Source organism: Buteo buteo, chromosome 16, assembly GCF_964188355.1.
Source record: "Buteo buteo chromosome 16, bButBut1.hap1.1, whole genome shotgun sequence".
Taxonomy (NCBI): domain Eukaryota; kingdom Metazoa; phylum Chordata; class Aves; order Accipitriformes; family Accipitridae; genus Buteo; species Buteo buteo.
In genome coordinates, this window is record NC_134186.1 from 5550521 (window position 1) to 5574814 (window position 24294).

At 47.4% G+C, this 24294-nt stretch overlaps 2 protein-coding genes across 4 annotated transcripts; one reads left to right on the forward strand and one right to left on the reverse strand.

Annotated features, from left to right (window-relative positions):
* Window positions 1–1315: 1315 nt before the first annotated feature.
* On the reverse strand, window positions 1316–14175 carry SRSF4 (serine and arginine rich splicing factor 4). 2 transcript variants are annotated; one of them, XM_075047671.1, is made up of 6 exons: window positions 14042–14175; window positions 6874–7016; window positions 5886–5998; window positions 3895–4109; window positions 2934–3017; window positions 1316–2753 (listed from the first exon to the last, which is right to left on the reverse strand). In XM_075047671.1, exons 1-6 carry the CDS (start codon window positions 14146–14148, stop codon window positions 1970–1972), a joined length of 1446 nt encoding a protein of 481 aa, XP_074903772.1. In that variant the 5' UTR covers window positions 14149–14175; the 3' UTR covers window positions 1316–1969. The 2 variants fall into 2 exon arrangements, with proteins under 2 accessions (XP_074903772.1, XP_074903773.1); XM_075047672.1 differs by lacking the exons at window positions 6874–7016; window positions 14042–14175 and adding an exon at window positions 6320–6518.
* Window positions 13976–18885, forward strand: LOC142040190 (heat shock transcription factor, X-linked-like). 2 transcript variants are annotated; one of them, XM_075047673.1, is made up of 4 exons: window positions 13976–14115; window positions 15892–15988; window positions 16103–17462; window positions 18124–18885. In XM_075047673.1, the coding sequence occupies exons 3-4, from the start codon at window positions 16944–16946 to the stop codon at window positions 18763–18765; spliced, it is 1161 nt and encodes a 386-aa protein (XP_074903774.1). In that variant the 5' UTR covers window positions 13976–14115; window positions 15892–15988; window positions 16103–16943; the 3' UTR covers window positions 18766–18885. The 2 variants fall into 2 exon arrangements, with proteins under 2 accessions (XP_074903774.1, XP_074903775.1); XM_075047674.1 differs by having other exon boundaries at window positions 16378–17462.
* The last annotated feature ends 5409 nt before the right edge of the window (window positions 18886–24294 follow it).

Sequence of the window (24294 nt, forward strand, 5' to 3'; positions counted from 1 at the left end):
TGCTAATGGCCTAAGTCTAAAATTGGGATATTATTCAGGAACATCTACAAAATTCCTGCTAGAAGCTGCCTGCCTTCTTCCCCACGTCCACAGGGATGCTGGGGACACGCCGGCAGAGCAGCCCCCACCACTCTTCAGTTTTTCCAAGCTCAGAGCTCCTCAGAAGCACATCCTGCACTTTTTTTCTTTTATAAAGGTTCCTCCCCAAGCACAGGTGTTTTATTAGGAGGAAAAACTCCCAGAAAATATGCTGAGAAGAGACAAGCCGAGGCTTCAGCCTCAACTCCACGTTGCTCTGGGTCTAACTAAAGAAGCCGGACAGGGAAAGCGAGTGCTAGGAAATTTCAGTCAGATGGCAGAGCCAGTCTGGACACTGCAAACTCAGAGCAGACGGGGTTTCTCTACAGCAGCTCCTTTCCAGGAGAGGGCCATACACAAACTGAACCTTCAATCCACAACTGGAAATGCCCAAGCTATAATTCCCCCTGCATTTTGGGGGGACATCAAGACAAACATGCAGCTGTGCAGCGCCCAGAGCAAAGACTGGTTCATGCTATCAAAGTCCTTAACGTCCTTGTCCCACCTGGGTCAGACTAACACCTTCCTCTTTAGAAAGTCATGGTTCGTGACTGAAATCCCAAATTCACAATCAGGGATCATGAAATCAAAGAACCAGAAGTAAACAGCTGGGACAGCTTCACATTCTCCTGCTGAGTGTGCTGGACTAGAAAAACACGTGTAAAAGCATCATGCTTCTTCCCCCTTCATTCCCCAAAGGTACCGTAAGAAAGGCCAACAGTGTGAAAGATGAAACAATTGAACTGATGATCTACAGAATAAAGCAGAGAGCAGAAAAGCACGCTTTCTGTGCCAGCCACACTTACCTCCAGCATCAGCTGTATAATGCGTAAAATGTTGTGGGACAAACAATAATTTCAGTTGACTTGAGTCAAGCAAGTTAAGTGGGTGAAAAATTGTCCTCTCTGTATTATGGAAGCTGAAGCTTACTATGGTTCATTTATAGACACAGTGGAAAACAGGCTTGTCACCTTCGTTATTGCTTCTGGTTCATTTTCCTGTATTCTTCTCCTTATTGCAATGTTAAACCTCCAAACAACGCAGTAAGTGTTTCTAGAGAAACAAGTTATTTTAACTCGATTGTATTTGAGTGTCATGACTATATTAATATTGAAGTGGCTTTCTAAACCAAGAACCCATTCTCTGCAAGTAACTTCTGCAAATTCAAGCTTACACCAATTGATATAAAACACTGACAAATCACAACACGACTTCATGTAACCACCACCAAATGTCATCAAGCAAAAATAGTCTTTATTCAAATTTCATGGAAACAGGAATCACTGTACTTTGCAAGACAGGGAAAAATAAAATAAAAAAATTTAATATAAAACAAGGATATTGTCACAATACCAGAATATGGAACTATACTTCTTTTCCCTATGGATTACTGCAAGTACCTATATTTTCTTTTTCCTTTTGACTGTGCTATTCACAACTTTGTAAGTCCAAAAAATATGAAACAGAAGTAGTATGAAACCTAAGACTTAGCACTTCCACTAAATGGCATACATCAAAGGGCATCAATTCAAGGGCAAAGACTGTTGAAGCCATCATACCTACCTATCAGTCATCACTGCAATCTCATAAACCCACCAAGGTGCAGTGCTCATTCTCTGCAAGGCTCTTCCTGGAAAACAGGGCAATTTTGGTGCTCTAGGAAGAGTTATATTTAAAGAGAACATTTCTATAGGATAGAAAATGAGCTGAACAGCCTTGCATCAGAGAGCATTGCAGGGAAGGAGCACTACAGTTAATAATGACAGACATACCATCAGGGTTGTTAAAAATATACAGCATCGACATGTTTTCTACTTCAATCACTTGTGCTACAACTACTAAACATGTACAAAAGACTTTTCCAACCATTCCAAGTGTGGCTGCAGCAAGGTTAGGATCTGGAGCGAGACCTTGACCGCGATCGGGAGTGTGACCTAGAGGGAGACCTAGATCTAGACTTGGACCGGGACCTAGGCTTTGAAACAGATTTAGACCTGGAACGAGAATCTGACTTGACATTTGGTTTTGACTTGGAAATCGACCTAGACCTGGAGCGAGACACCCGACGTCCGACTGCATCCTCACCCTCACCTTTTGCCTCCTTTTTGTCAGAATCTGCTTTTAGATGCTCCTTTTCTTTGGAGACTGACCTGGACCGCTCGTGGCTGTCCTTCCTTTTCTTCTTGCTACTTGGTTTGCTGTCTCGCTTGCTGCGTCTCTTGCTTTTCTCACTCTTGCTGCGGCTCCTGCTTCTACTTCTGCTGTCATCCCTGCTTCTCTTCCTACTTTTCCTTTTATCCTTACTGTGGCTCCTGCTCCTACTCTCATCCCTGCTCTTGCTCCTGCTTCTAGCCTTGCTAATGCTCTTCTCCCTGTCTTTGCTTCTACTTTTCTCCTTGCTCCTACTCCTCATGCTCTCCCTCATCTCTCCCCTGTCCTTACTCCCACTCCTGCTCCTACTCTTTTCCTTGCTGTGGCTCCTGCTCTTTGCTTTCTCATCACTGTTATGGAGAGTGCCCTCAGGTTTATCTTTACTTTTGTTTCGGGATTTCTCTGCACTCCTGCTGCGGCTCCTACTTTTATCCTCTTTACTTGGAGTCCTGCTTTTCTCTTTTTGGCCTCTGCTACGGCTCTTGCTTCGACTACGGCTCTTGCTTCTGGAACGGGACACAGACCTGAAAGCACAAAGGCAACAGACAGCTCCACTTTAGTGCGGCTTGGATTTGACTAGCACTTAAATAACATGAATAATATGGTAGGGAAAAGAAAAAACAAACAGTGTTCCTACTGTAGATTTAGGATGATGCTTCTCATTTAAGTGGGTAGCCCCCATTTCTTCCAACACAAAGACATACCTGGATCTTGATCTACTCTTGGAGCGACTACTACTGGCACTGCGGCTCCTGCTCTTATGAGAATGTCTGCTTCGAGAGCGAGACCTGGAACAAAATCAACCAGCTTAACATTAGCACATGCTCACAGAGAACTTGTCATCCCCCAGTCCCCTGTGGGTAAAACCCCATAGTATTAAAGCACCTTTCAAGTAGCTGAATGGTGATAGTGTTACACAGTAAAGTTACAAACTTAGAGTACCCTTCTCCCCACTGCTCATCCCCTGCTGCCGTGTCTGGAAGCGAGCAGCGTTGCTAATCTGGAAGAAAATAGGCAACCTTATTTAAGATAAGGAAACGATAATCACTTTCCCAATCAAGTCAGGGGTTGAATACAGTGAGACACTAGGATAAAGCTTTGACTTCAGGCTTCGATTTCATAAGCAAGCTGTTCTGTGAACAGTAGAAGTTTGCCTGAGTTTTCTTGCAACAACAAGTTCTACTCCAGAATGGAAAGGGGAAATACTTGGTGGCGTGTGCTGAAGCAGTTCGCTTGATCACACAACGAAAGCAGCAAATCTCTAAGAAACAGGGAATGGGTGGGGGGTTCCAAGCTGAGAAAGTACTGTTAGTCCTGGTGCTTATAGCAGAACACAGTGTTCAGAGCTGAAGCGTTAAAAGCACCTTCTGTTTCATTCTGTATGCACAGCTCCACCTGCAAGACAGCAAGAACTACAGACTTCATGTAGTTGGGGAAGAACAGTAGCACGCCGTCAGGTGTTTAGCTAGCAGATACACACATTCATCAAGGAAGACACCTCTGAACAGAAGCCTCATTTCCCTTGGTTACTTGCAGGTAACTAATACATTCTCAAAAACTAGATTTATTGAGAACTCTGAACACTTCCAAGGTGCTTTTGAACCTGCTGCATATTCATGTAATTGCAGCTAGATTCAGCCTGAGCTATGTGATAAAGAGACATACCTCGAATGGCTCCGGCTTCTGGAGTAAGAGCGGCGCCGTCTCGATCCAGGTCTGTCTTCCACTAATCTAATCTTTCTGCCATTTACTTCTGTCCCGTCCAGCTTTTCAAGGGCTCTTTTCATGTCAGAATAGGATTTGAACTCAATCACACCTTCATTTTTCCTTCCTTTGTGTGCATCTGCATATGTCACTTCCCCTGCCTGACGCATATAATCCTAGAGGAAGAGGACAGAATAACCATTGCCTCGAATCCACAGTCAGGCTTCCAGGCTGACTCCGTTCATTTTTGCAACGATTCTCACTTAGCCTCTTCTATTCACACAGATGTCAGCAAGGGTTTTAGCACTGCAAATGCTGTTTGGTTAACGCCAAGGTTGCTGAACAAGCCAAATAACACACTACGATTTCACAGAGTTTGTGTGATTAGAACCAAGGTGGTGTTGATAGTTTTGAGCCAAACAATAATTTAAGGTCTCTCATCTCTAGTCTAGTATCAAATATGCTCTGGACTATGATAAGTTTCAAATTACAAAAGCGATTAAAGAAGTAAAATGCTTGCTCTCTAAATCATGTTTTCAAAGCTAACTTGGGAAAGGTGATAAACTTAAAGGTTGAATAAGAAGAGGCAAGAAGACTACAGGCAAGCAGACTTCCCTTCGTCCTCCACCTAGGTAACACATCTCATTCTACTGGAAGAAGCCGCCACACGAGTAAAAGCTCAATTCATTTTCCCACTTCATGCTTCCTGGCTTCTCTGTTTCAATTACTGAACACCTCTGTTTATCAAGGAGGGCCATTCTGCCCTGCTTCAAGCAAGCTGTCAGACAGGGCCATCTTTCAGCCGCTGTGGACTTTGGCTGCAATGGAAATGGGGCACAGAACTCTGGTTCAGTCTGTTTTCAACCCAGCTACTCCCATCTTAAATACACTGAAATGAAAGCTATTCAAAAAAAGCAATGCATCCAGTAGAGGATTAATCATGCCATGCTCTACTTACAATTTTTAATACCAGAAGCAAAGACAAGCTATTGATGGTGTGAAGCATTAACAACAAAAGACATTTGAAGAATCTCAGTACGTACCTGAACTAGTGTTACATATTCAATTACAGACCAGTTTCTACTACGTCAAAGTTTGTTTAGAACAAATTTTACACATCCTTAAAAGAGAACCATAAAAGAAAGCGTTCCTGTAAGAACAAGTGCTTTTAACCATTGCTGCTAAGTTTGACAAAGAAACACTGTTTTGCACCTACTATCAAAATTCTGCTCCCTGTCCTGCCCCCTCAATCCACGATGTAGTTAATCACAAGTCAACACTTCACCTCCAGGATACTCAGAGGTACTGTGGGCTTCACAGTGTTACCCAACACTTCCACTGCTGAGAATCACTTTCCACTCCTTTGGACTTAAGAAAATACTAGCTTCTGGCAGAGGTTTTGCATGATTGCTCATTCTGGAAGCATCCTTTCCCTGAAACTCTCTTTAAAACAGCTTTACATGGTGTGGACATTCTTAACAGAGACTGTGCAAGAACTATGCAATCATTTCCAAATAGCTCTAGCACCTTACAAGTTGATGAGTAAAATCCGAAGTGACAAGGGCAAACTCCTCCATCTCTAGTGAATCCTGCCACCGGCAGGATTAAAGTCTGTTTTGACAGGGCTTAAAGATAAGATAAAACACATCTGTACATGATGTTGGTTTGTGTTAAGGAAAAAAGTTATTCTCCCACTGTCCAGTGACACGAAGTCTGCAGGTGCAATTCCCAATGTCGCATTAATGATTTCATATATGCAAATATACTTCTGTATTGACTTAATGTGTGTATTACTTCCAAAATCTACTTGTATACATATGAGCACACAGACTTATTAACAAGTTGGAGTCAAGAACACAGGTGTATACCATTTTTCCTTGTTGAAACGGAAGCTAACTTTTTTACCCTTTGTGCTCTTTAATAGAGAGAGGGTAAAGAAAGGAGCCCCATACCTTAAGGTCTTGCCAACTGCAGCGGCTTGACAAATTTTCCACAATCAATCTGTATTCTGTACGGGTAGGAGGACCGTACTTATCTCTTCCGCTTCTTCTATAACCATATCCACCTTTAGGAGGTGACAAGCAGACAGCAGTACTTCAACTAGGGAAATGGAGCGCTCACTCTACATCCCGGACGAAAACTGTTCTGCCCCGTATGTTCGCAAAGACATTAAAAATTCACCCACCCACTAGTCTGAATTCGATCCCCCTTGTATAAAATGTTACAAAGATCCAAAGCATTAAACAACTTTTACTACAAGCACATAATTAAAACAATGCACATAATTATAATTATGTTACAATTAACATGCAATTAAATTTAAAGTTATTTTTAAAACAGTTTGAAAGAAGAAACCGAATTAAGCCAGTTTACTAATGTTACTTACATTGCTTAAAGGCTTTCTGAATATCTGACATGAATAAAGCTTTTCAGGCACCTATTTCAGATTAATCTCATCTGTCTCTAACCCTTGGGATCCTCACCACCCAGGTCTAATGGGAAAAGGTTGCGGTCGTCACATGGCTTCCTTTTTTGGTCAGCCAAGGGCCACAAAGGTCAAAGAGCCACTCATGGAAAGGTAACCCAAGGTCAGCAAATGGAACGGGCAGTCATCTTAGCCTCAAAGGACTCTTTTAATTAAAACATTGAGGTCTTTGTTAAATCTATGTTAAACATCACATTGCAAATAAACCATTCAAATAGTTAAATGAAATGATAATAATAAAAATGGTACAAGAAACTGTGTTTATTAATTTATCAATTAAAATACTTTAATACAACAAACAAGTTAATAAATATTCAGATCAACAGTTACATTTACATTTACAGAACACTATTCACAACTTCATATCATTTTCTTTTAAAATTACTTTTTAAAAAATGAGCAAAAAATGTTTTATTTAAAATAAGTCACAGATACAAATGCATGTTAGTGCTTACTGCGTCCAGAACCGTAACTGCTGTCACGACGTGGGCCTCTGGCATGCTCAACGATCACTCTCTCCCCACAAAGATCTTTACCATTTAGCTCATAAACAGCATCATCTGCATCTCGCAGATCATCAAACTCAACAAAGCCATACCTAGAGAGAGGGAGAGAAAAAGAATCACTAGGAAGGAACTGAACTCGAGGTATCTGTGCTCAAAACCAATTTGCATCCCACAGCAGGTTTCTGCAGGGCCCGACGAACACGCCTCTCTGCATGCTCTTCTTTAGATGAACAGTGGTTGCAACCTCCTGAAGGTTACCTAAGGGTTCAAGGCCATGAACACTACACCCACAAACCCACTAAATATGGCACTATGCTGCACCGTATTCAATAAATAATACAATAAATTTGCTCAACAGCAGTGAGGCTGAAATGGCATTTGACAGCTATTGCAGTATATAGGTTCCATGGATTAGGATTTATCCTGATTTTTGAGAAGTCCTGGGTTCATTCCTAGTTCTATTACGAAGCTACCTTAATTCCTATACTTCAAAGGGAAATATTCATTCATCTCTGCAAACACAAGTGGTCTGTACACCCTGCATGAAAGGTCCAACAAGAAAGAAAATACGAAGGCAGGTTAGGAAAAGGGATTTTGTTTTAATCAGACTCATTTTACTATTGACTGTGGACAGTACTGATGGTTTGGGTAAGAAAGGCAACGTGCTCATGCAACAGGACAGATCTTCCACCTGCTGAGATACTTGCAGCTTCCCATGTACTGCTGAGAAAGTGTTTCATGCCCACTGTATTTCCAATATCCTAGCATTTAAGAGAGCATGGCGAGTCCAAAACTTGTTAAGAGACTTAAAAAAAACACAGCAGCAGTAACCAGGAACAAATTTCCTGGGCAAATGAAGAGTCCACCTGCAGCCAAGAGGCCTTGCAAGGGCAGCACAGGGTGCAGGTCCAGAGATGAGCAAAGTTCTGTGTTTGAAAACACCTGCTGCATTAGGCTTGCTCAAGACTTGGAAGTCACACACAGATCAAGCACAAGAGGAAAGATACAAATTGAAAAAAATAGATTATGTTAATTTCAACATTCAAATGAACCTTGTGTCATCAGTTCCCTATTACCAAAAATGAACACAATACAGAGACAAAAGCTCACAGACCACTGCTTGCCCGAAAAGTTAAAGCATTTTCAGTTTAAGCTTCAGAGGTGCCACAGGCATCAGTGCCAACATCAGGCTGCTGCAAGTGCCTAATCCCTGTTGGCTAGAGATCCCAAAAGACTGAATGTAGGGTTTTAAAATAATTTCTCACAGCTGGTGCTCAGGAACAAGCTGGTGACTTGCTTACAGTTGCAGAGCAAATTCACAGCACTGAAGCAAAACTCAAGCCTGCCAATTTCTAACCTGACAAGAGTTAAACACCTATTTAAAAAACAGCATTGTGTAAATACCCATTATCCCAACAGGTCAGGGGAAGAGGACAAAAAGCATCAGAGTGCTGTTTATCATAGTTCAGAGCCTACCTGTGTTTGAAATGACTTCTCCTTCCATTACCTGCCAAGACCAGATCCGGACTCCAGAGTCCCCCAGGCAATAGCCAAGGATGCTGCAGCCCCGTGCACAACTGGGAGCCTCTTTTCACCTGCAACCTCTCTGGCTGCTGTAAGCAAACACATAATCCTGAACTCGGGTCTTAGCAAGTCTCAGGGGGAAATTTTTCTGAGTGCTAGTGTATTAAATAATCCAGAAGAACAAAGCCCTGATATAAAAATGCTGGCCTCCTCTTTTAGGTAACTTCATTTTCAAGCTTTCTCACTACCTCTCCCAACCACAGTGCTACCAGCAGCTACAGCTTTGCTGTGTAATGACACCTGTATTAACAAAATACTTAAGAATGACTCCAAACACCACAAATAAGATGGCTGCTTTCCCATGCAATTGCTGTAGTTTCATGGAAGAAACAAGTGTGATTGATTTATAACAACTGAAACAATCACAGTCATAAAACCATTCAAATTGCAACTTTCTTCCCCTCAATTCCAAAAATAAAGCAAGCGAGCATAAACGTTTAAACAAGATCTCACCCTAAAAGCAATTACTTACAAGGTGAAGTGGCTGGTACGCACCAGCACTTTCAAGACAATAAATGCACAGACATTTGAAGCTAGAATAATGGAGGAATATCTGAATTCAATCAGAGCACAGTATTGAACTTGTTCTTCCCAGAAGTGCACCCAGAAGTTGCTTGGGGGGCACTCGGTCACCCATATCACACGCCAGATAAAAACCAGCACCTCCAGCAGCGCCTCGCTACGCAGCACCAGTGGGCTGACACCAGTTCCTCCACTTGGCCTCCCATGGGCATTTGCTCCCAAGATGGTCCTACATCGACAGGACTTTGTCTGGCCAAACCGTGATGGAAAGCGTTAACACTTTTTCTTCTCTTCACTCATTCCAAAAGGGAATGCTTATCATTTACCCTATGCTGTTCGTCTTTTTCATCTGGGAATATGTAAAATGCAAGTAGCCCTAGAATAAAATGTTACTCTGATAGAAAAGGAAAAAACAAAAGTTACAAGAAGAAACTTCTAATTTCTTTTTTAAGACAAACAAGCGAGCTCATACAAACCTTGAGATTACTTACACTTAAAGAATACTAAAAATCATACCCCACATCACTCATAAATGTAAGTAATACTGATCCACCTGTTAAATGTGTAATATTGCACCATACGATCTAAAAATATGAATCAAAAACCTCCAGAAGCACAGTTTTACACCACAGAAAGCCACAATTGCTGACACAGCCTTAACTACAGCAATCTGAACCTGCTGTTATATGACAACGGTGCAAGTAAATCTTCTTTTAAATGCCTACTATTACTACTTCATATGTGGCATAAAACTACTTACTAAAAATGTCAATGCAATTTACTTCAGCTAATGTTCATTTTCTGTTCACCTATCAAAAAAGGAAAAAACTACATGAGTATGTCCTTATCCCAAGCAATTCCAATAGATTGAACCGCCTAAAAGGTGGGAGTTTTGTTTTTTTAAATCCAAAGTGAAAGGAAAAATGTGGTTTTCTAAAATTGCTTAATACCTGAAATAAAAGGCAGACCCTCATCTTTCTCTTCCTTTCAGCTGCTCCCCCACCTGCATCACTTTGAAAGCCCGCTGGATCCTCCCAGCTGGCTCTGCGCCCGCTCTCCATGCCAGTCCACTGGGACCAGCACAAAGCCCACCTCTATGACATTACCCATTACCCACGTGCCAATTTTTCCCCACTACTCATCAACAGCTGGTGCTGGAGCCCAAAAGCACGAGTCCCATGAGCTGAGAAGATCCTCAAAGCTGCTGTCCCTGCCTTTTGCCAGCACAGGCTAGAAATCCGTGAAGTTCAGATGGGTTGCAATCCGCCTGAGCTTGTCCTGCAGCTGCAGGGTCGATTCAGCAGCTGCTTTGCAGGTTCCCAACAAAGAGAGACCTGCTCAACTCTTGCCCCACTCCTCTCTCAACAAATCAAGTTGACCACCTGGCAGCTTTCCGAATTTTATATTACACAATTGCTTCATATGGACAGATACTCTCAAAATGAGCTCACTGCACCTCCACCGTTCCTCCTGCGTCTCTGGATGAGCGAGGTCAGGGCAAACAGGCATCAACACAGGCAGCCGCAGAGAAGGAAATGCATGGAAAACTGATTCCTGGCTTCAGCTTCATTTGGAATAAAGAATGCAATACGTCCAGCCCTAAAAAACACTCCTGAAAGGTAACTTGTAGGCAGTTAACAAACCACTCAGGCTGCTTGCTCGAGCGGTACGCTCACCCACACCGTAGCCAGGAAGGGGAACGGCAGAGACGCAGGCAGCACTCTGCGTGCCAGTTCTCCTGCTCAGACCAGGCTACAGCCAGGAGCAGGGCATTACCAAGTAAAAGCATCTTCAGGCCGCTTGAAACAAAACACTCATTTAAATGAGTCACTGAAGTTACAACCTCAAAACATACTTGATTTTCAATACTTAAACTACTTAAATGTAAGAAGTGGTAGTGATTCTTCCAAGTTTCTGCACTAATGACAAACACCGCTGAGAATCTCTGGTCTTCTAGCATAGCTGAACACCTTAAAGCAAAAAGAAATTAATATCTCACCTTATTCACCCTAATATTAGCAAAGGAAAAAAAAATACACAAATCCACTGGAGTTAAAATACAATTCATTAGGAGGTCACCTTACCGTCATCTAGCTGTACTGGGTATTGTTATGTTGTCACACCAATTTGATTTTTTTTTTTTTAATACCAATTGCTCTAATTGAAGTTAATGGGCATTAAATATTTTGGTGGGGATGGTGCAGGGAAATCAAATCACTTCTCTTTGGGCAACAAATACAGACTTTGAACCTAGACAGATGGAAAAAAATCAAGTTTGAAGCTTTTAGTTTTAATCTGTGTTCCTCAATGTGTTGGAAAAGTTACATCCCTCTGTCTTACAGATATTTTATGAGGGTGAAGCCATGAATTCTCGAAAGCTGGTCAGGGTGATGCAGGGCAGGTGAGTACACAGGCAGAACTACTTTCTGACCTAGCGAGATTGCAGATTGGTTTCCCCATCAATGAAAGCTTGCAGCTAGAGTTATTACAGCTAGTTTTTAGAAGACAAAAAAGCAGGCTGAAAAGTCCAATTTTCTGATCACTTAGTACATACACTACTGCCACACACAGCTCCGGTTGTCAATGCAGTTCTAAGTAGGAAATAAAAAATATGAAAACTATGAGCATACAACTGGAAATTGCAACTTGGAATGGAGAATCCTACAGAAACTGGATTTTTATTTTCCCCATCCTTCTCTCAGGTAAACATTGCTTTAAGCCTTTGAATTGCAAGCTTAAATTACAATTAGCAGCAAGCAGGACCCAGCTAAGCTTTTAGGACTTCGCTGTATCACATTGCAGTTTCATCCTCTTGCTTGAGCCTTTCAGCTCAACTGCTAAAATACTGAATGGCTAATCTCCTGCTGGCTGAGCATCGAAGATAGCCCACAAATTTCCAGAAGAAACTGAAAGAATCTCTCAAGTCAAATGCTGTGTGGTAATTTTTAATCATTTGCTAAGCACTACTAAAAATAAGTTGTGGAGAAAGGATCAGAGGGTGAACAAAGCAAACTGCAGAGTACCCCAGCAAAAGTGCAGCATGAGGCTACCCCAAGTAGAGAGACACAAAATCTGATAGCTCAGGTAAATTTTTTGTCACACTGGAATTTAACAACAAACCAACAGCAGCCTGTTGAAAGAAGTTCAGAATATAAAACTAAAAAAGGAGTTAAATTGTTGAGTTAATCCTAGAAATACAGACAGAGCTCTATCTAACCCACAGCAAGTCATCTGCTACAGAAGCAAACGGCAAGGTGAATGACACCTCAATTACATTGAGCTTCCTGTATTCCTTCCATTACCTGCAACTTTTGAACTCTGTCTCCCCCAAGTGAAGTTACAAAAATTACTTTAGCTCTGTAATAAAAGCGTATCACATACAGACCACCTGAATTTTAGATACAGGCAGGCTGTGCCCTCCTCCCCTCTATACCCAGTACCATTCACACTTATGATGCCACAAGTTTGGGCTGCTCAAGCACACCAGTAAGTTGAGTCCTGCGCCCACACCACCTCCCTGCAGAGGATTTCTAAATGCCAAGCCGGGATCATAGGGCTGGTCCTTGGTAGATACTTTTCAATAAAAGCAAGGAAACAAGTCCATTAGCCACGTCAGCCACATAACTTGGCAGTTCTATGTCTGCTAAGAAAAAAGTTGAGTTTGTTTTTTCCAACATCTGTCTATGAAACAGAAATATTTGATTTGGAGGCTTTAAATAGCAACAGGAAAACTCCCCCACCCCCCACCCCCAAACACTTTCAAGGCTATGCAGTGGAACTGGAAAACAGAGCGCTCAGGTGTTTCAGTTACGGGCAATCTTCAATACTGCCTGAAGCTGTGGTGGTTAAAACACTGACACGTGCACACTTGTTTGTTTTAATAATGGATTTTATTAATCTTATAAACCTGTTATATGTCCACCTACCAGTACAACTAGCATTAAAACTTAATGAGTTTTTTTTTTTTTTTTTTACACTCAAGGACTGACATTTACAAGAAATTCCTCTTCTCCACTTCTAAAGTGAAATTAATAATTAGCTCCCCTGGCTACTACTAATAAAATCCATATTCCACTTGGCCTTCCTAAGCAAGACTTCAAGTTGGGTTTCTTGTAAAAAGTAAAGACGCCAACACTCGTGAGGCTTTAAGTGTTGGGGAAAAAGAAGACACCAAAAATAGCAATTTATTTTCTCTTGAAAAATCCACACTTGAATGTCTTGGGCAAGTCCTGGTGGAGCAGGATCCAAACCCTCTAGGTGCAGGAAGGGGTCAGTTGCTGGAACAGCACACAGGTGAGAACACACACGGTACGTCAGGGCTTCCGTGGGGCAGGACACCCCCACTGGCTGATGCCGCCTCGAACCTCCCACCCTGGGGGCTCTGAGAACAGACCTCTGCTGCTGCAAAGGAGGGTCTCTGCCCTCCACAAAGGGCTGGGTTTTTGGGGGGTGGGGGGGTTTGTCCTGGGGTATGGCCTGGCTCACCCTTGGGTGCTCATCCTGGTGCATGGAGAGGCCTGGGGGCGCAGGGGAACCCCTCAGGGGACACCCCGTCCCCACAGAGGGGGGCAGGACACAGGTGACTTGCCCCCCCAGCCCCCCAATAACTGAAGCAGGGACCCAGTTGTCCTGCCCCCCCCCCTTGCCACAGAGGCCCAGGGGTCCTGTCCCCCCCATTGCCACAGAAACCCAGGCGTCCTGCCCCCCCCCCCCCCCACCATAGAGGCCCAGGCGTCCTGCCCCCCCGTTGCCATGGGAACCCAGGCGTCCTGCCCGCCCGCCCCCCCCCCATTTCCACAGAGCCCCAGGCGTCCTCCCCACACCTCCCCCAAGGGGCTCAGGTGCCCGGCGGGGACCCAGGCGTCCTGCCCGCCCTCCCCTCCTCCTCCTCCTCTTCCCCCCGGGGGAACCCAGGCGTCCTACCCGCCCCTCACACGGCCGCCGCCCGGGGCCGGGCCGGGCCGCGCTCCGCCGGCGGGCGGCAGGAGGGGCCGGGCCGGGCCGCGCTCACCCGTTCTTGAGATCCACCTCCAGGATCTTGCCGTAGCCCTTGAAGAACCGCTCCACGTCCCGTTCCCGCGCCTGGTAGCTGAGGCGGCCGATGTAGACCCGCGGCATCGCGCCCGGCGGGGCCGGGGGAGGGGGGGGGGGATGGGGGAGGAGGGGAGGGGGGGGAGGGCGGCCCGCGGGGGCGGGGCTGCACCGGCGGCGGAGCGCGCGCGCCGGGGGCGGGGCGGGGCGAGGCGGCGGCGCGACGTCACGGCGCCGCACGGGGAAGGGAGGGGGAAGCGAGGAGGAGGGGAGGAATACGTCACGGAAGGCCACGCCTCTCTCCCCGCCTCCCGGCCTGGCCGAGCCGCTCTTAAAGGGGCCACGCCGCTGCGTGGAGTCGACTGTGAGACAGCGGCGCTGTGGGCCCCACCGTCCCCATCTACAGGGCAGCGACAGGGGTCCCCCTTCCCCCTATGGAGAGGGCGTATCGGTCCCCCCTTTTCTCATATGCAGGGCACTAATGGGGGTCCCCCATCTGTCAGGGGGCTTGTGGGGTCCCCACTTCCCTGATATGCAGGGCACGGGTGGGGTCCTCCTTCCCCAGGGGTCTGGGGGCTCCTGGGGTCCCCCCTCCCCATATCCGCGGTGTTGTTGGGGTGTGCCGTCCCGTGGGTCGGGGGTCTTGTGGGGGTCCCCCTTCCCCATGTACACGGCAATGACGGGGGTTCCCCTTCCCATGGGTCCGGGGGGGGTTGTGGGGTTCCCCCCCCCAGCTGCCAGGCACAGGTGGGGGTCCCCCATCTGCCAGGGCGCTTATGGGGTCCTCTATATGGCAGGGGCTTGTGGGGTGCCCCCTCCCCAACGTGCCGGATACTGATGGGCTCCTCCTTCCTCAAATGCAGGCAGGGATGGGGGTTGCCCCTCCCCACACCCCGGGGTGCTCAGGGGTCCCCCCATGGCATCCCCCCTCCCTGGGGACACCCCCCATCCCTGGCCACACTCGGCCATTCCTCATTCCCACCGAGGAGCAACAACATCCCTCTTGCAGATCCCTAAATGCCATTTTTGGGGACTTATTTTTATCGTTTCGGTCGACACATCAGATGCCTAAATCGCACCAAACCCCAGCAGAGGCTCTCAGGAACATTTCAGCTTTAGCAGCCACCACCCCCCTAAAAAAATCTCCACCATCACCCTCTAAAAAATTAATACTGCGTCTTTGCAATGCCAGCAGCTGGATTCCCTAAAAAAAACCCCACCATCACCCCCTAAAAAATTAATACTGCGTATCTGCAAAGCCAGCAGCTGGATTTCCAACCACGATCCTGCTCATTTGACAAGTAGAGTTAAATTTAATTATTTATTCCTTCGTGCCCTGGTGTAGGAGTAAGTGCTTGGGAACATTTTGTGAAAATAAGAGAGTTCTCTAAAGCTTGTTAGGTTTTATTGCCGAATCAAATAAACAAGGGGGATAAAAGCTTTGCATTAATTTTTCTGGTTTATGTCACGCTTAATAGTGGTCTTAACGATCTCAGAGTCCCTTTTTTGTTTTTTTACGCACTTTATTTGTCGATCAGGAAAGCGCTGGGGCACGCAATGCTGCTCTGCCTCCAACACTGGCGGCTTTGCTGCGGGAGTAAGAAAAATGCAAAATATTGAGGGGTTTAATAGTGGTGAGAGAGCAGAGGGGAGATGCTGGCAAGGAGTTTATCACAGGTTACATCTAGTAGGCTTCTTGGTTTGCTCTTGTCTAAGGGAGGTCTGAGTGCTAGGGGTTATGGGGGGATAAACCAGCTTCAACATGTCCAGGCAAATTTAGCTGCTAACACAGGCTGTGAGTTTTAATTTCAAAGTGGTTTGATCTTCCAGAAGCACACGCAGTTGTAGAGGAGCCCCCTCCAACCTCAAGCAAAGTCCCTGCCCCACCACCCTTCTTCTCATCCCCCTGGACCCAGAAAATGCATAGGTATGATACTTAACTCCCCCTTTTCATACCCAAAAGCTATGTTTTTGGAATGAGAGTCCCTCCTGCAGCAGTGATTTTACATATCGGTGTTTTCCATTGCACGTCACCCTCCAGGGAGGTAAATATGCCGCCTGTGGCTCTTCCTTCCCATCAGCAAAAGGCAGCAGTGGAGCGGTGCGGCTGTTTACCAGTCTCCACCAGCGATACTCATGAAAAAATACTGCATTGACTCCGAAATTGTGGGATGCTCAGCTGGAGGATGGCATTACCCAATGCACGTTGTGATGCTGCACCACGGCTGTGCACAAAATAACTGAAATACTTGTTCTGAGCTGGTGCACCAGTTTATTTCAATTGCAGAGTATATTTAGGTGGCATTTCACTTCTAGTTCATCCTACGGAGCAGCACGGGGAGCCTGCTGAAAGCTGAGAGCATCACCTGGGTACACAGACAGCCACGACAGAAGCAGCACTACTGAAATCACAGAGCGGGGTTTATTCCAGAGAAGAAGGGACAGGCATTTCTGCACAGCGGGAAGTGCCCAAGGGAAAAACTTCAGGTCTGGGGCACTTTGATGCCCAATGCTGCAGCCTTCTCCATCCCTCCCTGGGCACCATCTCCCAGAGGCAATGGGACGCAGCACTGCCCTAGCAGGACACACCAAATGCAAATACAGTTGGATTCACCTCTTGGCTCAAAACAGCTCTCTCCATGAACAGAAAACAGGGCTTTCTAGCAATTTCTTCTGTCTTCCACTTCCTGTTGCCACAAGACGGGTGCCATGCTGTGATGTCACTGTGATGCAACACAAGTGTCACCGTGACGCTGGAGAACTTCCCAGGCAGCTTGCGCCAGGGCCCTTCATCCTGCTGACCGGCAGGACAGAGCCTGGCTGGTCGGGGAAAGGGTCACGCTGGAAGTTGTGGCCAAGCTGTGAAAAAAAAAAAAGCTAAAATGGAGCCACCTTCACCAGAGACATCCTGTGCTTCTGAGCCAGAGAAGCCAGACTGGTGGGTGGCTTCAGCTTCTCCTGACCACCCAGGAGGTGGTACGGGAACATCCTGGGATGATGCCACTGGACCTCTTGGAGAAGAAAACACTTTTCAAGCTTTGCCTGATGAACCCTGGACCTCCATCATGTGGGTTTTTTTCTCAGAGGAGAGCTCTGCCAACACCAACCGGTCTTCAGCCTGCTCCTTCCTCAAGAAGCTCTGGAAGATCGTCAGCAGCCATCACTTCCAGTCAATCTGGTGGGGTGATGATGGAAACTGCATCGTGATTGCAGAAAAACTCTTCAGAAGGGAAGTGCTGGGGAGGAGGGGACCCCTGAAGATCTTTAAAACCAAGTCCATGAGAGGCTTCATTTTCCAACTTAACCTCCATGGATTCTGCAAAATGGAAGGGGATTCTCTCATATCTGCCTCCATCGAGGAGCTGCGAGCAGTAGCAGCTGCAGGTTCTGCTCTAGGCAAGGTATGTTGGTTCCTCCGCACATGAAAGAACCCTCAGGACATTCTTGGGGAGAGGTTCACATTCAGATAAAATAAGCCTTTACAAGGTAGGAGATGGGGATGGGAGCAAATGGCCTGACTGTGTCTCGCAGGTCATTTTCAGGAATTCTCAATGCAGGATTTCAGAGGAGCAGAAATGCTGACAAAATAAGATTTTGGTTATTTCTGCTTACTTCGAATCTGTGAAACGGAAAGATCAGCCCATCATATTGTGCTTTCTTTGTGTTTGTGCCGTATCTGGCTGCACCAAAAATTTAAATCTTTTTGTGGCACCTGCTGAATGCTGACAAGATACCCAGCAGTATCAAATTATTCCCCACATGTCCATTCCACTCTGGGGTGCCTGAAAACTAGTGGTACTTGCATTTCTCCAATCAGTTTTTAGACTTTTGAAAACCCTACATTTCTCTGCTCCCAAATGCCAAAACCACAAGGGTGGTTATTACTTAACAGAACCCTATCCTAACATTTTATTCAGCTGAAACTTGAGGTTCAAAATGCCCCAGAGGGTCCTTTTTAATACCCACGTTTGTTTTTGCTGATGCAGATGCTTAGTTATCAGATCTCCGTCTTCCTCCTCCTTGCAATGATGGCAACTAACTCCTCTCCTTTGCGTTTTGTAGCTGCTCTTCTACTACAACCCCTTTTTTAAGAGAGATTGCCCTAACCTCCTCTGGATGTGCACGCAAAGTGCTGGTGAAAGAAAGAGAGCCCCCGCCGCATCCCCACTGGGCCCCAACTTGAAGGATGACCACCCGAGAAGAAGACGACCTTCTGCTCAGCCAGCGGTAGGAGCTGCGGAGGAGGACAATGACACCCAGACATCTGCAACCACCAGCTCCACACCGACCGAGCCATGGGCTGACACAACCGCCCAGACGGGCAGTGCCGGTCCCTCCCCACCAAAACGGCACTGCAGCCACAGCTCCGCTGGCATCCAGGAGGCGGTTCCTGCTCCATCCATGGCTTCACCACACTGTGTCACACCTCCTGCCCCAAACAGTCCCTTCACCCTAGCCATGGGACTCCCCACATTTCCATCTGGGCAGCCAAAATTAGTTGTTATGCAGGTCCCCGGGGCTGGCATGCCTCCATTCTGCACTCCATGGTTTGCAATGACCACACTGGCAGCACCATCTGCCATTCCTGTGCCAGGGCCACCGGACGGCCAAGCTCCAACCCACCGCCACTGCCCGACCTGCACCTGCGGACCAAACACCGCAGCTGCCGGCGACGGGGTTGGACCTCAGCAGGGGCTGGACTAGAAAGAGCAGAGACCTTCAGTAGCAAGTAAGCGTCATAGAGGTAGAAATCCATTAGTATAGGAATAAGTAACAGCAAATTGTTTGCTGTTCTCAATAATAAATCTTTTCAAGTTGCCTTGTCCTGCCTCTGCAGTCTCACAGTCACTGTCTCGACACCCGGGGCGGGGGGTTGCCTTCAGGGACGTGAAGGGTTTGGCTCCAGCCCGCAAAAGCCAAAGGCCCCAGGCACTAGCCCTGCACTCAGCAAAAGCCAGCAAAAGGCCAGCCTGGGGCTGCTCCAGGAGCTGCACCAGCACCCAGGGCCACTCGAACCAAACCAATCCCTCCTAGCTCTTGGGGAGTCCATGCCCTTTCCTCCCCCAGCTCAGACCAGGGGCCAGGGGCGGTGGGGCTGCAGGGAGCAGGCTTGGGCTTCTCCTGCCCATCCTACATCCCATCTGGGGACAACTACAGCATTGCAGCTGGCAAAGCGATAAAGCAGTCCCACAGGAGTGAATTGGGTTTGTGTGGCAAGGTTTTGGTAGTGGGGGGGGCTACAGGAGTGGCTTCTGTGAGAAGTTGCTAGAAGCTTCCCCTGTGTCCCATGGAGCCCATGCCAGCCGGCTCCAAGTCAGACCTGCCGCTGGCCAAGGCCGAGCCCATCAGCAACGGTGGCAGTGCCTCTGTGATAATAGATTTAAGAAGGGAAAAAAAGTTGCAGCAGCACAGAGAGTGCAGCCAGAGAGAGGAGTGAGAACATGTAAGAGAAACAACCCTGCAGACCCCCAGGTCAGTGCAGAAGGAGGGGGAGAAGGTGCTCCAGGCGCCGGAGCAGAGATTCCCCTGCAGCCCGTGGGGAAGACCATGGTGAGGCAGGCTGTCCCCCTGCAGCCCAGGGAGGTCCATGGTGGAGCAGATCTCCACCTGCAGCCTGGGGAGGACCCCATGCCGGAGCAGGTGGGTGCCCGAAGGAGGCTGTGACCCCACGGGAAGCCCGCACTTGGAGCAGGCTCCCGGCAGGACCTGTGGCCCTGTGGAGAGAGGAGCCCACGCTGGAGCAGGTTTTCTGGCAGGACTTGTGACCCTGCAGGGGACCCACGCTGGAGCAGTCTGTGCCTGAAGGACTGCAGCCCGGGGAAGGGACCCATACTGGAGCAGTTCGTGAAGAACTGCAGCCTGTGGGAAGGACCCACATTGGAGAAGTTTGTGGAGGACTGTGTCCTGTGGGAGGGACCCCACACTGGAGTAGGGGAAGAGTGTGACGAGTCCTGCCCCTGAGGAGGATGAAGTGGCAGAGACAATGTGTGATGAACTGATTGTAACCCCCATTCCCCATCCCCCTGCACTGCTGGAGGGGAGAGGAGGTAGAGAATCCGGGAGTGAAGCTGTGCCTGGGAAGAAGGGAGGGGAGGGGGGAAGGTGTTTTAAGATTTGTTTTTATTTCTCATTACCCTGCTCTGGTTGATTGGCCATGAATTAAGTTAATTTTCCCTAAGTTGAGTCTGTTTTGCCTGTGACGGTAATTGCTTGAGTGATCTCTCCCTGTCTTTATTTCGATCCATGAGCCCTTTGTTATAATTTCTCTCCTCTGTCCAGCTGGGGGGGGGGGGAGTGATAGAGCAGCTTGGGTGGGCACCTGGCATCCATCCAGGGTCAACCCACCACAAGGAGTCACAACTTAGACTTACTGGAGCAAGAACCTCTCCCTTCAGCATTTACTAAGGCTTCCTTCAGAGAAGAGGCTTTAACCAAAGCATTTAAACAAGATGCTATATCATGATCCCCTTCCTTTCCACAGAAGAGGGAATTTTGGTTTTTGGTGAGAGCAGACCTGTAGCACTGGCTGTGGAAGATGCTCCACACTGCACAGCCATTTATGCAAAAAAAAAAAAAAAATCACAGTGCTCATGAGAAATTAGATCACGAGTTCATAGGTTCACAGTAAACAGGCCGCACTGCACAGCGCAGTCCAATCATGGAAAGATTCCCTAAATTAGGTCCCAAGGTAACAGAGCTGAGTATGTGATTCCACCTCCCAAGTTAAGCATCTGTATGCCAGACGAAGAGGACAACAGCCAATTCAGCTGGCACTGGGAAAAGCAGCAGACAAATGTATTTCATCTCATGACCTGTCCCGATGACTTTAAAATCAGTATTGCTGAATCGGTGGCTTGGGTTACAGAAATCAGAGATCTTCAATAGCATCTGAGAGCTTTCCAGGTCTGCACAAAGTCACTGAGAAGCAGATCAAAGTAGGAACAGTAGCTCGAGCAAGGTTCACAGACGGAAACATACCCAATGAAGTCATGACTGTTAAAAATGCTAATCCAGAGAGGGGGATGTCACTTGTACCAAACCAGGTGTTGAAGACTTCTGGGCTTGTAACACAGTCTTCAGCAGAGACACCCAGATCATTCCTCACTTTGGTTTTCGAAGCCAGCGGTCTCCAAAGTGCTGGCTCCAAAGTGCAAGACAATCCATCACGATGCTAGAAGGAAATATTTATTTTCATTTTATTTATATATTGTCATTCAGAGATGGTATATTCTCAACAGCAAATGACTTCTTTACAATACATTGGAATGAGACGGGGAGCAACCATGAAAATCTCTCCTACCACATGGAGATTTGCTGCTTATCTCATGGCAAAGGGCTTAAAAGACCTGTCGAACTCAAAGGAGTTTTATTTGACAAAGACAAGCATTGCAAACTTGCTGATGACCAGCTGCTGTCAGTAGTATGCTACCTAGCAGGTATTGTCCAAAAAATAAACACACTTAAGTTGCCCCTTCAAGGTGAATGGGCCATTTCAACGACGAGGGAGGAAGTAACTGCTTTTTGAAAGAAATGCATGCTACGGAGAGAGCATTTGCTAAAAACCCCAAAATGCAACACCTTCCAGTCAGTTTGCGAGCACAACTGGCTGACACCAGGGAAGATGGACATTTAAGAGCCAAGAAAACCCTTTGCCTAAGCAGTGGGTGGATTGAAAAACAAGTATTGTGGTTTAATAAACGCAGCCAATGGTGCACTTCTTCCATTTGCATCTACACATCCGTGTCAGGAATTTTTTTTCAGCAGTGAGAGTCATTAAAACCAAGTATCAGAATAAACTGGACTTAGAACCACCCCTTCAGATGACTGTATCACAATGCGCTAAACCAAGATTTTCAAAACTAATGAGGCGTAGGCAATCACAGAACCCTCACTATAAAATATTGTTATTATTAATAGTATTTTTTTAGCAAGAGAAAAAGGGGGGGGGTTGTACCATTAATACAGTAAAATTAAAAAAATGTTTTCAAATATTGTTCATCTTTATCGCCTACTTTTTAAATTTCTACTGTTTGTGTATGTCTTACAGGGTTCCTAATTAGTACAGGAGAACATACGTATGATTTATAAATAAATAAGTACACATATTTGGGGAGGGGGTATGCTCAAAAGTTGTTTACTGATAGGAGCGTGCCATCAAAAAAACCTCTTAAATAGCAGACAGCAATGGTAAGATGGACCTTCCCTTCCCCCGCAAGACCCTCAGCCACAGTCCAGCTATTGCACTGATTGTCACAGAATCATTGAATCATTTAGGTTGGAAAAGACCTTTAAGATCATCGAGGCCAACTGTAAGCCTAACGCTGCCAAGTCCACCACTAAACCATGTCCCTAAGTGCCACATCCACACATCTTTTAAATACCTCCAGGGATGGTGACTCAACTGCTTCCCTGGGCGGCCTGTTCCAATGCTTGACAACCCTTTCGGTGAAGAAATTTTTCCTAATATCCAATGTAAACCGCCCCTGGCGCAACTTGAGGCCATTTCCTCTCGTCCTATCGCTTGTTACTTGGGAAAAGAGACCGACCCCCACCTCACTACACCCTCCTTTCAGGTAGTTGTAGAGAGCGATCAGGTCTCCCCTCAGCCTCCTTTTGTCCAGGCTGAACAACCCCAGTTCCCTCAGCCGCTCCTGACAGGACTTGTTCTCTAGACCCTGCACCAGCTTCATTGCTCTTCTTTGGACACGCACCAGCACCTCCATGTCTTTCCTGCAGTGAGGGGCCCAAAACTGAACACGGGACTCGAGGTGCGGCCTCACCAGTGCCCAGTACAGGGGGACGATCACCTCCCTGCTCCTGCTGGCCACACTATTTCTGACACAGGCCAGGATGCCGTTGGCCTTCTTGGCCACCTGGGCACACTGCTGGCTCATATTCAGCCGGCTGTTGACCAGCACCCCCAGGTCCTTTTCTGCCAGGCAGCTTTCCAGCCACTCTTCCCTAGGCCTGTAGCGCTGCATGGGGTTGCTGTGACCCAAGCGCAGGACCCGGCACTTGGCCTTGTTGAACCTCATACAATTGGCCTCGGCCCGTGTTTTGGGTTCGTGTGGCGGGGTTTTGGTAGTGGGGGAGGGGCTGCAGGGGAGTCTCCTGTGAGAAGCTGCTGGAAGCTTCCCCGGCTCCAAGTCGGGCCCGCCGCCGGCCCAGGCCGAGCCCCTCAGCGACGGCGGTCGCGCCTCTGGGAGAACAGGTTTCAGAAGGGGAACCTGCGGTGAGTAGTGGGAGTGGAATGTGAGAGGAACCCCTCTGCAGATCCCGAGGTCAGTGAGGAAGGAGGGGAGCCCACGCCGGAGCAGGTGGGTGCCCCCCAAGATGGCCGCCGCTCCATGGGAAAGCCCGCGCTGGAGCAGGCTGGGACTGAAGATCGGCCCGCGGAAAGGACCCACGCCGGGGAAGTTTGTGAGGAACTGCGGCCCGCGGAAAGGACCCACGCCGGGGAAGTTTGTGAGGAACTGCAGCCCGCGGAAGGGACTCATGTTAGGGACGTTCGTGAAGGACTGTCTCCCGTGGGAGGGACCCCACACCAGAGCAGGGGAAGAGCGAGGAGTCCTCCCCGAGGAGGAAGGAGCGGCAGAGACAAGGGGTGAGGAACCGACCCCAACCCCCGTCCCCTGTTCCCCTGCGCCGCCGGGGGCAGGAGGGGGAGAGAACCGGGAGTGGGGCTGAGGTGGGGAGGAGGGAGGGGTGGGGGGAAGGTGTTCTAAGGTTTGGGTTTACTTCTCATTATCCTTGGTTTGATTTGATTGGCAGTAAGTTAAATTGATTTTGTTTCTTCCCCAAAGAAGAGCTGGTTTTTGCCCATGACCTTAAGTGGGGAGTGATCCCTCCCTGTGCTTGTCTCGACCCATGAGCCTTTCTTTATATTTTCTCCTCATCCCACTGTGGCCGGGGGCGTGGGGTGTACGGTGGGGCAGTGGTGAGCGAGCAGCTGCTGGATGGGCTGAAACCACGACAGAGATGGAGGAGCAAAAGGGGGAGTTAAAGAATAGACACAGGGAGCAGGACAGAGTGACAGAGAGAAAAAGGGACAGGGAGCAGGACAGCACTGGAGGAAAAAATGAACCGTGATGGGCAGCAGGACAGAGAGATGGAGAAAGAGAAAATACTGGGTAAGAGAGAGAGGAAAGAAGGGATAGCCATCCTCCTCTTTCTCCTGTTCTGCCTGCTCCTCCTGTTTCTCCTGTTCCTCCTTCCTTTCTTCCTCCTCCTGTT